This window comes from Papio anubis, unplaced genomic scaffold (assembly GCF_008728515.1).
Source record: "Papio anubis isolate 15944 unplaced genomic scaffold, Panubis1.0 scaffold1734, whole genome shotgun sequence".
NCBI lineage: Eukaryota > Metazoa > Chordata > Mammalia > Primates > Cercopithecidae > Papio > Papio anubis.
Genome location: NW_022161729.1, coordinates 1 through 11666, shown reverse-complemented (window position 1 = coordinate 11666; position 11666 = coordinate 1). Strand labels below are relative to the sequence as shown.

The 11666-nt window shown below is 45.8% G+C and overlaps 1 protein-coding gene across 2 annotated transcripts; it reads right to left on the bottom strand.

Annotated features, from left to right (window-relative positions):
* Nucleotides 1–468: 468 nt before the first annotated feature.
* On the bottom strand, nucleotides 469–8298 carry LOC101024533 (lysozyme-like protein 6). Of its 2 annotated transcripts, none has more exons than XM_031661486.1 (4): nucleotides 8155–8298; nucleotides 2959–3185; nucleotides 1577–1735; nucleotides 469–661 (listed from the first exon to the last, which is right to left on the bottom strand). In XM_031661486.1, the coding sequence occupies exons 2-4, from the start codon at nucleotides 3095–3097 to the stop codon at nucleotides 579–581; spliced, it is 381 nt and encodes a 126-aa protein (XP_031517346.1). In that variant the 5' UTR covers nucleotides 3098–3185; nucleotides 8155–8298; the 3' UTR covers nucleotides 469–578. The 2 variants fall into 2 exon arrangements, with proteins under 2 accessions (XP_031517346.1, XP_031517347.1); XM_031661487.1 differs by having other exon boundaries at nucleotides 583–661; nucleotides 1590–1735.
* Between the last annotated feature and the right edge of the window lie 3368 nt (nucleotides 8299–11666).

Sequence of the window (11666 nt, the reverse complement as noted above, 5' to 3'; positions counted from 1 at the left end):
GCTTAACTCCTCCCATCCCTACAGTTGATTGGACCAAGGGGGCACACGTGGTGCAAGTGGAACCAATCAGATTCTCTATCCCAGGAAATTGGACTGGGGCTGAGCCTAGCCAGTCCCTATGGTTGCTTAGGACTTTAGCCCATTAACTTTGCAGCACCCTTTGTCCTTTAGACTGTGGAGCAGAGAAAGTCTGCAGAGAGAGTTGTGAAGCAAATGCACCAAGAGAAGCTGAAACCTGCCATGGAAAGCTTGCTGACAATTTCCAGCCCTGGTTCCATGGTCTTTCTGGGGCCCAGCTGCAGCCCTTGAGTGGGCTCAGTGAGACATCTGGTCCTCTCAGAATAAATTTTCCCCAGCTAGCTCAAGTTGTTTTCTGTTACCGCAACCAGAAGAGTTTTGTTTAATACAATATCATGGAAGAACCAGATCCCAGGTCTTCTAACTCAGAGTTCCAAGCCCATCGCTATCCCACATCTTTCTAGACACTGCAAGGGCGTGCCCGTGAGTCCTTGTCTACCGCCCTTTTCTCTGTCACGCCCTCCTTCGTGGGGCTCTGCCCGCTTAGTCCCACGGTGTCCTCACCAGTTGTTCATCCCCCGTGCTCCGGATACAATCCTTTTTGCACAGTGGATGCCTGCGAGAAGGTTGGGATTGAGCAGATCTGAAAGGAAGGAAGAGAAAACCTGTGAGGGCACAGAAGACAGTCCCTAAGATGGAGGCAGACACCAGCCCTCCCTAGACAGGCTTATGCCACCTCGAGGTTTCCAGCTGAGGCAAAGGCTCTCTCCCAGGGGCCCATTTAGACATCCCTACAATGGCTGCTAGAGGTTGGAGGTGAAAGGGGGTGTGGGCAGAAGGGGCAAGAGGCCTGAGATTTGGGCCTGTTCACTACTATTCTTCCTAACCAGAGTAGATGGTGGTTCACTCAAAGTTTGTGGGAGGTTTCTAGGGAGAGGAAATGCCAAAACACCACAGAGGTATATCCCGCCTAGTGAGCGGGGGTCTTCAGGTGAGGAGCCCAGGGGCATCAGTCAGTGTGCGAAGGCAGCGGTGAGGGGCAGAGTCATGGGCCCTGTCGAGCCTCCTGGATCAGCTCTGAGCTAGGGAATTTGCACTTGGCCTTTGGTCAGATCGTTAGCTGAAGATGGTACTCCGGAATGGTTAAGAGCCTGTCAGGTCTGGCATTCAATGCTGGTTCTCTTTTTGAGCCTCACTTTGCTGTTTTGTAAAGTGGGGATCATAAATGGTTTCTACTGCATGAAAGTTGGATGAAATAATCTAAGTATGTAAAGTGCTTAGTGTATAATATTCTCTCAATAAACATTGGCTGCTGCAACTGTTCTACTACTACCAGCTGTACACAGAGCCTTTCTGCATCCTATTCAGGGACTCTATAGAATCTCCTAACTGGATGGGCATTAGGGACACTACTCCAGCCCTCTGCTCAGTAAAGGGATTCCCTGATTTTTTGAACTATATCTCTGGGGCCATTCCCAGGCTGTGGGTGGAAAGAGAAGTCTGTGAGCAGAGCCTGGTTTCCACTCTCATCTCTCCCACCATGGGGCCCTGGCCAGACCTTGACAGTCCACCTGGCAAAGGTTTTCCGAGTGACTCCTATAATCGTTGCACCAGTAGTGGCCGTTGATCTGGAAGAGGCCATAGTCAAAGCTTCCATCTGCGTTTTCATTTATCTTTGATATGTTGAATTTGCTTTCCACAAAAGCCAGGCACAGCCCTTAGAGTAGGGAGAAGGTCAGGATTTAGAGGGGACCAAGCTGAGTGAGAAGGGAGATGGAGGAGAAAGGGAGGCAAGGAATCAGACAAAAGGAACAAGGCCTGGGAGGCAAGATAGGACTAGAGGGCTGGAAACCTCCATTGACCTGCCCTCTCATCCTTTGGTCCATCCACCCACTGATAAGTACAACCATTCATCTGTCCATCTATTCATGTGTCTTGCACTTAGCACCTACTGTGTGCCAGGAACTGTGCAAAGCCCAGTGATGGACGTTTCAATTGGGTCAAACACAGATGCTGCCTTCAAGGGGCCTATATTAAAAGCATAAAAATATATACCTAAGGCTGGGCACAGTGGCTCACGCCTGTAATCCCAGCACTTTGGGAGGCTAAGGTGGGCGGATCACGAAGTCAGGAGATCGAGACCATCCTGGCTAACATGGTGACACCCCGTCTCTACTAAAAATACAAAAAATTAGCTGGGTATGGTGGTGGGCGCCTGTAGTCCCAGCTACTAGGGAGGATAAGCCAGGAGAACAGCGTGAACCCAGGAGGCGGAGCTTGCAGTGAGCCGAGATTGTGCCACTGCACTCCAGCCTAGGTGACAGAGTGAGACTCCGTCTCAAAAAGAAAAAAAGTACCTAAAAAACCCACAAAGCAAGATAAAAGGACAAGTGTTGCAAGACAGGTGCACACAAATCCTAGGCAAAAGGGAGATATCCCTTCTATGCAGGAGGATAAAGCGTTTGTACTAGCTGTCCCCTCTGCTTGGAGTGTTCGTCCCCTAGACATTTGGGTGACCAGGTCCTTCACTTAATTCGGTGCTGCTCAATGTCACCTTCTCAGAGAGGCCTTCCCTGACTTCCCCATCTAAACAGTGTCACCATCGCTCCCCCTGCTTTATTCTTCTTCATAGCATTGATCACTACCAGGCAGTACTTTATGAGTTTGTTGCTGCTCTCTTCCCCTAGGATGTGAACACTACAAGGGAAGGGAATTTGTTTATCTCTACATCCCCAGCATCTAAAACAGTTCTTCGTACGTAATAAGTGCTTGGATAATAATGTGGATGAATACGGCGTGTTGGAAAAAGCTTTTTGAAGGGGGCTGCTTTTTGAACTTGGCTTTGAAAGATGAACAGGAGAGAAAGAAGCTGGCCATGTAGGACATGACCATGACAGGGAGAGAAGGAGAAATGACAGGGGAGGGGCCGATGGCACTCACAGTCACTCAGGGAGTAACCCTCAAACCCATCCAAGTCCTCCAGCTGCAGCACCTGGGCCAAGTCACAGCGACTGATGAGGCTGGCCTGATTTAGGGCAAGAAAGCTGCTGACCAAGTAGATGAGTAGCACCTTTGTCATCCTTGGAGGGGAGGAGGTGCAGCTGAGGGCTGACGATTCTTAGGGTCTTGCAGACTTTCTGCTGATCTTCTCTGAGAGCCTGGGGAATCTGGAGAGGGCAGCCAGATTTCCTTACTCACTCACTGCTCCAAACTAGCTGTTTCCTATCTCTTTTCTCTCATTTACTATTTTATAGATTTTTTTTTATCATGGAAAATTAAACAGTTACAAAAGGAGAGAGAATAGTATCATGAACCTCCATATACCAACTTCTGAGCTTCAACATTAAAAAACCAACGCTGATCTTTCTTGGTTGTTGTTTGTTTTTTAGTTTTTTATTTTTTAGAGATGGGGGTCTCACTATGTTGACCAGGCTGGTCTTGAACTCCTGGCCTCAAGTGATCCTCCCATCTCAGCCTCCCAAAGTGCTGGGATTATAGGTGTGAGCCACCACACCTGGCCAATCTCATTTCATCAATAGGTCCTCTTATATGGGCACCCAGCTATGGGTAGTATTTGGGTATTGGGATGGTAAGTGAGGTTGGCAAAGGAGATTACTGAAGACTATCTTCACCGCATATGTGTGTGTGTATCTGAGGATGTGCTTTTAGAAGGAGGGCCAGGATACTGGGTGCTCATCTCCCCACAACCCCACTCCCTAAGACATATGACACATGATTTTTCCCAGGGGCCATACCCTGCCTGGTACAATTCTTGGTGGGCTGGCTGTAGACATAACCTTCACTTTCACATTGTGTGTGTGTGTGTGGAACAGCAAGGGCCCTAGATTCACACTGCCTGCTTTCAAATCTTGGGCTGTTATGTGATTTTTGGCAACATACTCAACCTTTCTGGGCCTCATTTGTAAAATGAAGATATGCTAATACCTACCTAAAAGGGTTGTTTTGATGATTAAATGAAATAATGCCCAGATCTTGGTTCACATTCCACACAAAAGGGAACCGGGACTCCAGGAAATATGGCTGATTCCCAGGCTGGAGCAGGAAAGGGTTATGAGATATCTGGATTATCTTGCTGTACCAGAAATTTAAAAAGTGCTAAAAATATGGATTGGGGCATGTCAGATTGACACAAGAGCTAGCTCAAAGGGGCACCGATTGGCCAGATCTGGAACGATATGTTTTGGTAACGGCATTATTGAGATATATAATTCACGTATCAAACAATTAATTCAGTTAAAGTGTACAATTCAGTGGTTTTCAGTATATTTGCAGAGTTGTACAACTACTATCTCACTTGATTTTAGAATATTTTCATCAATCCAAAACAAAACCCTGTACCTATTTAGCAGTCACTGCCCATCCCCCTCCTCCCAACCTCTGGCAACCACTAATCTACTCTCTGTCTCTATGGATTTGCCTCTTCTGGACATTTCATACACATGGAGTTACATAAAATGTGGCATTTTGTATCTGGCTTCTTTCACTTAGCATAATGTTTTCAAGGTTCATTCAGGTTGGAGCACATAATGATACTTCATTCCTTTCTATGGTTGAATAATATTCCATTGTATGAATAGACCATACTTTGTCTATCCATTCATTAGTTGATGAACATTTGGGTTGTTTCTGGTTTTGGCTATCATGAATAATGCTGCTATGAACATTCACGTACTAGTTTTTGTGTGGATATACATTTTTATTTCTTTGGAGTAGAGTTGCTGGGTCATGGGGTAACCCTAGGCTTAAGCTTATCAGACCTACCAGATTTCCAAAGTGGCTGCACCATTTTGCATTCCCATCAGCAGTGTATAAAGATTCCAATTTCTCTACATCCTCACCAACACCTATTATCTGTCTACAAAAGGTTTCCTCATGGATATGAACTGGTATCACCCTGTTGTTTTAATTTCCGTTTCCCAGATGGCTACGGATGTTGATCATGTCTTTTTTTTTTTTTGAGACGGAGTCTTGCTCAGTCACCCAGGCTGGAGTGTGGTGGCGCGATCTCTGCTCACTGCAAGCTCCGCCTCCCGGGTTCACACCATTCTCCTGCCTCAGCCTCCCGAGTAGCTGGGACTACAGGCTCCCGCCACCATGCCCGGCTAATTTTTTTGTATTTTCAGTAGAGACGGGGTTTCACCGTGTTAGCCAGGGTGGTCTTGATCTCCTGACCTCGTGATCTGCCCATCTCGGCCTCCCAAAGTGCTGGGATTACAAGCGTGAGCCACCGCACCCGGCCGAACATCTTTTTATGTGCTTATCGGCCATTGTATATCTTTGGGAAAATGTCTGTTCAGAACCTCTGCCCAGTTTCAAATTGAGTTGTCTTTTTATTACCGAGTGGGAAGAGTTCTTTATATATTCTGGATACTAGATCAGCATCAGATATATGGCAGATATTTTTTCCCATTCTGTGGGTTGCCTTTCACTTTCTTGGTGGTATTCTTTGAAGCCCCAAAGTTCTTAATTTTGAAGATGTGCAATGTATCTATTTTTCCTTTTGTTGCATGTGCTTTTGGTGTCATATCTAAGAAATCATTGCATAATGGTTTCCAAGGTAATCTGGGACAATTAGACCATCAAAATAAATGACAGTAACAGATTATACATTAATATAATTAATGTATCCATGAGCCCATAATAATAATAAATTGACAAAAAGATACATAGTGTGGAGCTGAAGCAGAGACCCTCTTCCTGACAATAAAAGGCCAACCGATAAATGTGGAGGAAGTCATGGAGTTGAAAAATAATCACCATTTTGCAACCATCATAGATTGGTTTGAGAAAGAATCATCATTGCATGCTAAATCTGAGGTTGTGGGAAGACTGCTGAATGACTGGATATATTATCCATGATCTTATAGGGTCTCCCCACAGATTGCTTATTAGTTGCACAGAAAGAAAAAACAAAACAGATACAGTGGAGGATAACCAGACAGTATTTTGAACTTGCAATCAAAATGAACATCTCCAGTGAGGGACAGAGGGACATTGTGTGCCTCCAGGTGTGATTCCCAAGGAGGACACATCACTTATGCAGTATTCCATCCTGGGATGCATAGCCTGTATTTAATCCTGAGGAAACATCGAAGCCAAACTCACTGAAAATCTGTAAGATAACTGGCCTGTATTCTTCAAAATGGCCAATGCCGTGAAAACTGAAAGACTGGCCAGGCATGGTGGCTCAAGCCTGTAATCCAAGCACTTTGGGGGGCTGAGGTGAGACGATTGCTTAGGCCAGGAGTTTGAGACCAACCTGGGAAACAGCAAGACCTCATCTCCACACTACAAAGAAGCAATACTTCCAATAAATCTGAAAACCTGCGACTATTTCTGTCACCGGTCTGGTGTTTTCCCCTTAAACTAGGTGTTGGTAGAGGGGGCAGAAGCCTGAGTTCTTTCTCTATCCGCCGCCTTCCAGTGTCAGGCTGCTTCTGCTTCTGGACAAGATGGCTATCCTGGTGGGCTTGTTTCTCCTGCCTGGTTATAGGAGGCAGAAAGAAATTACTGGCCGGGTGCGTGGCCTGCCTGTAATCCCAGCACTTTGGGAGGCCGGTGACGAAAGTGGATCACGCAGGTCAGGAGATCAAGACCATCTCGCTAACTCCGGGTGAAACTCCCCGCCACTTACTAAAAAATACAAAAAACTAGGCCGGGCGAGGTGGCAGGAGAATGGCGAACCCGGGAGGCGGAGCTTGCAGTGAGCTGAGATCCGGCCACTGCGCTCCAGCCCGGGCGACAGAGTGAGACTCAGTCTCAAAAAAAAAAAAAAAAAATTACTTAGGTAGACAGGGTAAAGTGAATCCCCAGCAGAAAACTTTCCTTTTAACAAAAAGCAGCTCAAAGATAGCTCCCTTTCTAACCTCACGCAGCTCAAGGAAATAACTTTTCTTCTAACAACAAGCAGCCTGAAAGAGCAAACAGTAAAACAGATAAGACAGCTCAGGCACAGAAGGATCCGGGAAGTCTCTTGCGTAATCACCAAACTTCACACTTATACAATGGGCACCAGTAAAATAGCGGGCCTTACTAACCACATTCCTTTCTCTTTAGGTGCGCTAAGATAGGGAAGCTAAAAGCAGAATCGAGGGATATGCCTACAGCTGCAAGATGTATGGGAACAGACACAGAAACTCTTCCTCCCAGATAAGCAAGACAAAGAGACACAGACTAAAAGTTGGCCTATGTGCTCGGGAATGGGGTGAGAGCCTATTAAAAACTCTGCTCTATACAGATAGCACACCTGGTCCCAACTGAACCATCGGGCCCTAGGAGGATAAGACATCCCCTCCTCACAAACGCCTCCTCACTAGCCCATTTAGAAAACCCTGACATTTCCACTACCACCTGGCAACCTGCTGGGGACCTCTGTCTATGACAGCTGTTCTTTCCTTTTGCCTATTAAACTCCTGCTCCAAACTCACTCTGTGTGCGTGTGTGTCTGCGTCCTTAAACATGAGAACATGAACCGTGGTATTTACCCCAGACAACAAGGCTGCTTCTGTCTCTTGTTTTAAGACTCATTCCACACCAGCCTGAGCTTGGGGCCATTTTTTTGCTTCTCCCACCTTCCTACCCCAGGAGCTGGGATACAGGATTTAGCTGACACTTTTGAGATCTAAGTCTTTCTCTGTCAGCCTGGTGGCTGGAGTGCAGTGGCCGGATCTCAGCTCACTGCAAGCTCAGCCTCCTGGGTTCACGCCTTATTCTCCTGCCTCAGCCTCCCGAGTAGCTGGGACTACAGGCACCCTACTTAACTGGCCTGGCTAGTTTTTTTTTTTTTGTATTTTTAGTAGAGACGCTTCACTGTGTTAGCCAGGATATTCACCTCCTAATCCCTCAGCCTGTCTCGGCCTCCCAAAGTGTTGACAAGCAGGCTTGAGCCATCATACCGCCAGCTAATAAAATTTTACAAGATGCCCTTGTTAAATTAGGAATTCCAGGCAAACAACAGCCTACTCCACACTGACTCAGGAGGATCCTCCCTGCAGAGGACGCCACTGAGTGCCTCGAAGCAGGAAGCTCCATCCCTGCCCATTCAGCCCCCTCTCAGGGTCCCCTCAAGGAAGACAGTGGTTCCAGAAGGTATGTTCCCACCCTTCCACAGCTTACCTCTCTCCCATCCCTCTCTGACTCCAGGTTCCAGCTGGCCCGGTGATTTCTGGGAGGACCTGTAGAAAAAGGCCGTCTACAGTAGGAGCCTCTTCTTCCTCACCACGTATGCTTCAGCCCTGCCCAACTAACAGCTCTCCATGTTCTAAAGAAGGAGGGAGTGCTGGGCCATCCCAGCCTTCTGGAACTCCAGTTCTGTGACGTCATCCATCTCCTGGAAATACACTGGTTTTAACCAGGCAAATTGGCCAAGCGTCAGGCAGAATTAGCAGCTGGGCCTGGGAGGACAGGTGACATCTGTGAGGAAAATGGCCAGGTGGGACAGGGTGGAGAGCACTGGCTGTTTCCTTCCTTTTTGGGAACAGCACCACCTTTGGGGAAGCTCCTTCCCTCATGGGGTTTTAGTGAGGGCTGCCAGTCCTAGGGCCCTGCCCCCCAACTTTCCCCAATAAGCATAGGAATGCTTGTGTGCCAGTCACTGTATTTGTAAACGGAAGCGGTGGACCTGCTCAGCTTCCACTAGAAAGCCCGTGCATGCAGGGCCAGAGGACATAGCCCATCTAAGGCGCTAAGCCTTATAAAGAGGGAGGGAATCTTAACGGATTCCAGCCCCAGGTACACCCTTTCTCTGGGACCCAAACACACCCTTCCCCTCTCTTTCAATTCTGAGACTCAGTAAATGTCTCTACTTGTAGAACAAGTTTGAGTTGGGTTTCTGTCACTTGCAGCCAAAAGAGCCAGTCACAGTCGGCATCGGGTCAACCATCTGTGAAATGCATCTGACACCCTGTCCCTTCCTGTGAAGGCCACAACATCCCAACAATTATTAGTCAATCTAATTAAGTCCAGGAGAAATTTCTAACAACTGTAGCAAAAGCATTTAAGGGAGAAACATTTTGTTATCTGACAGTGCACATACTTCCCTCTGAAACAGGGAGGTGATCTGACAGGAAAAAGGACGATGGCGGCCGCCGTGTCACTGGGTAATCCCAGCACTTTGGGTGCCAAGGGCGGCAGATCACGCAGGTCAGGAGATCGAGACCATCCTGATTAACATGGTGAAACCCCGCTTCTACTAAAAAAAAAAAAAAAAAAATTAGCTGGGCTGCAGGAGTTGCCTGTAATTTCAGCTATGCTGGGTTGAGGCAGAGATGTATGAACCCAGGATGGAGCTTGGTGAGCAGAGATCGTGCCACTGCACTCCAGCCTGCTAACAGACAAGACTCTGTCTCCAAAAAAAAAAAAAAAAAAAAAAAAAAGAATAAAAGGACAAGGGGCTTCTAAGTGGGCAGTGTTGGCCCGTGCCCCTCCAGACTTCTCTTCCCAGCAGGGCAGCGGTGCATGGCACCCTGGGGTAGGAGGCCTGCGGGGGCAGAGGGGAGGCTGAACATGCTGGGGGCACCACTGTATGAGAAACCATTTGTGGCGAAAAATCTACATGGGCCTTAGATGACCTGAATGAATTCGTCTCTGTAGAGTGAGAGTCCTGGGCAGGAGGAAAGGTTTCCATAGCCCAGGACCACATACTTGGAAATTTGGTCTCTGAAAGTTAAGATCTGAGAGAGGATGGTCTTTGTGGCATTCAAAGGGGGTCCAGAGGGACCCTCCACCTCCAGCCCCCTAGCTGTGGCAAACATGAACCCTGAGTAGATTCCCACCCATTCAAACAACTGGAAAACCCAGGCTGGGGCCCATGAGTCAAGTCAGCTCAGGGCAAGAGGACAGATGGACCCCATAGGCCATCTGTCTCAATATTTGCAAGTTATAAATTAAACTAACAGACTGTTAAAGTATGTCCTATCCTCATCCTCTGACAAATATTCCTTTAAAAGGACAAAATTTTAAAATGTGTATGAAGTTATGATTTGAATTTTTTTTTTTTTAAAGAGACGGAGTCTCACTCTGGAGTGATCTCGGTTCACTGCAACCTTTGCCACCTGGGTTCAAGCAATTCTGCCTCAGTTTCCCGAGTAGGTGGGACTACAGGTGCATGCCGCCATGCCTGGCTAATTTTTTTTGTATTTTAGTACAGACGGGGTTTCACCTTGTCGCCCAGGCTGGTCTCAAACTCCTGAGCTCAGGCAGTCTGCCTGCCTTGGCCTCCCAAAGTGCTAGGATTACAGGCGTGAGCCACCACGCCCAGCCGATTATGTTATGTTATGTATGTTAAAGTATGTCCTATCCTTATCCTCTGACAAATATGCCTTTAAAAGGATAAAATTTTAAAATATGTATGAAGCTGTGATTTGTATATGACAGAAAATCAGCAAAATGTCAAAGATCATGAAATTTCATGTTTATTGCACACATCTGGGTGCTCTGTTGATGGGCTGACAATATTGGGATGAGTAATAAAGATATGTGTAATTTATAAATTACTGAAACTATTCCGTGAAATTTATTTTTCTTATCTTTCTTTCAGCAAAATCAGTAATTATATTATTATCAAGATTTGAAAATACATGTAAGGATTAAAACAATCATTTAAAGTACAAATATCTTAATATTTTCATCAAAATTATGTTTATGTAAACAAATTTAATTTTATCAGAAATGTTTTCCCAAAAGTTAGTTTTCTTTTCAAATATTGAAAAGTATCTATTAAACCAAAAGGCAACACACAAATTAGAATTAGTCAAATTTGTACATCAAAATGATTGAAATAAATCCATTTTATTTTGATTTTTGAAAACTTGATTAATTTTTGTTAAATTTAAATTCATAATTCTAGCATTCAGTGACCACCTCGTTGCCAATGTAAAGAATAGGCATCACAGTTTGTCTGAGAGCTAGACATAGATACAAATATTAATGTGTAACGTGATTTATTTAACCCTTTTTCTGTTTGCCCAGAGAATACTCACTGGTGGCTTGCTGCAGTGCTTACCCCAAGATAACTTTGCCATGAAATATTTAACACAAGGTATAAATGCTTGAGGGGATGGATACCCCCTTCTCCATGATGTGATTATTATGGATTGTAGGCCTGTATCAAAACATCTCAGGTGCTCCATAAATATATACACTTACTATGTACCCACAACAACTACAATTACAATTTTAAAAAGTAATGAACTATTGCCACACAAAACAACAGGGATAAATCTCAGAATAATTATACCGAGTGAAAGAAGCTTGACAAAAAACAGTACACACTGTATGATTCCATTTCTAGACAGCACTAGAAAATATAGACTAACCTATGATGATTGAAAGCAGATCAGGGCAGGGTGCGGTGGCTCACACCTGTAATCCCAGCACTTTAGGAGGCTGAGGTGGGCGAATCACTTGAGGTTAGGAGTTTGAGACCAGCCTTGTCAACAGAGTGAAACCCTGTCTCTACTAAAAATAGAAAAATTAGCCAGGCCTGTTCGCACACAGCTGTAATCCCAGCTACTAGGGAGGCTGAGGCACAAAAATCACTTGAACCCAGGAGGTGGAGGTTGCAGTGAGCCAAGATCACACCACTGCACTCCAGCCTGGGAGACAGAGCAAGACTCCATCTAAAAAAA

What these genes read in the sequence shown, in the direction of transcription:
- LOC101024533 (XM_031661486.1), bottom strand. Translation starts at nt 3,097, where the DNA reads ATGACAAAGGTGCTACTCATCTACTTGGTCAGCAGCTTTCTTGCCCTA. An exon ending in GGGTTACTCCCTGAGTGACT is followed by an intron (nt 1,736 to 2,958) that starts GTGAGTGCCATC and finishes CCCTACTCTAAG; the next exon opens with GGCTGTGCCTGGCTTTTGTG. An exon ending in TTGCCAGGTGGACTGTCAAG is followed by an intron (nt 662 to 1,576) that starts GTCTGGCCAGGG and finishes CCTTCCTTTCAG; the next exon opens with ATCTGCTCAATCCCAACCTT.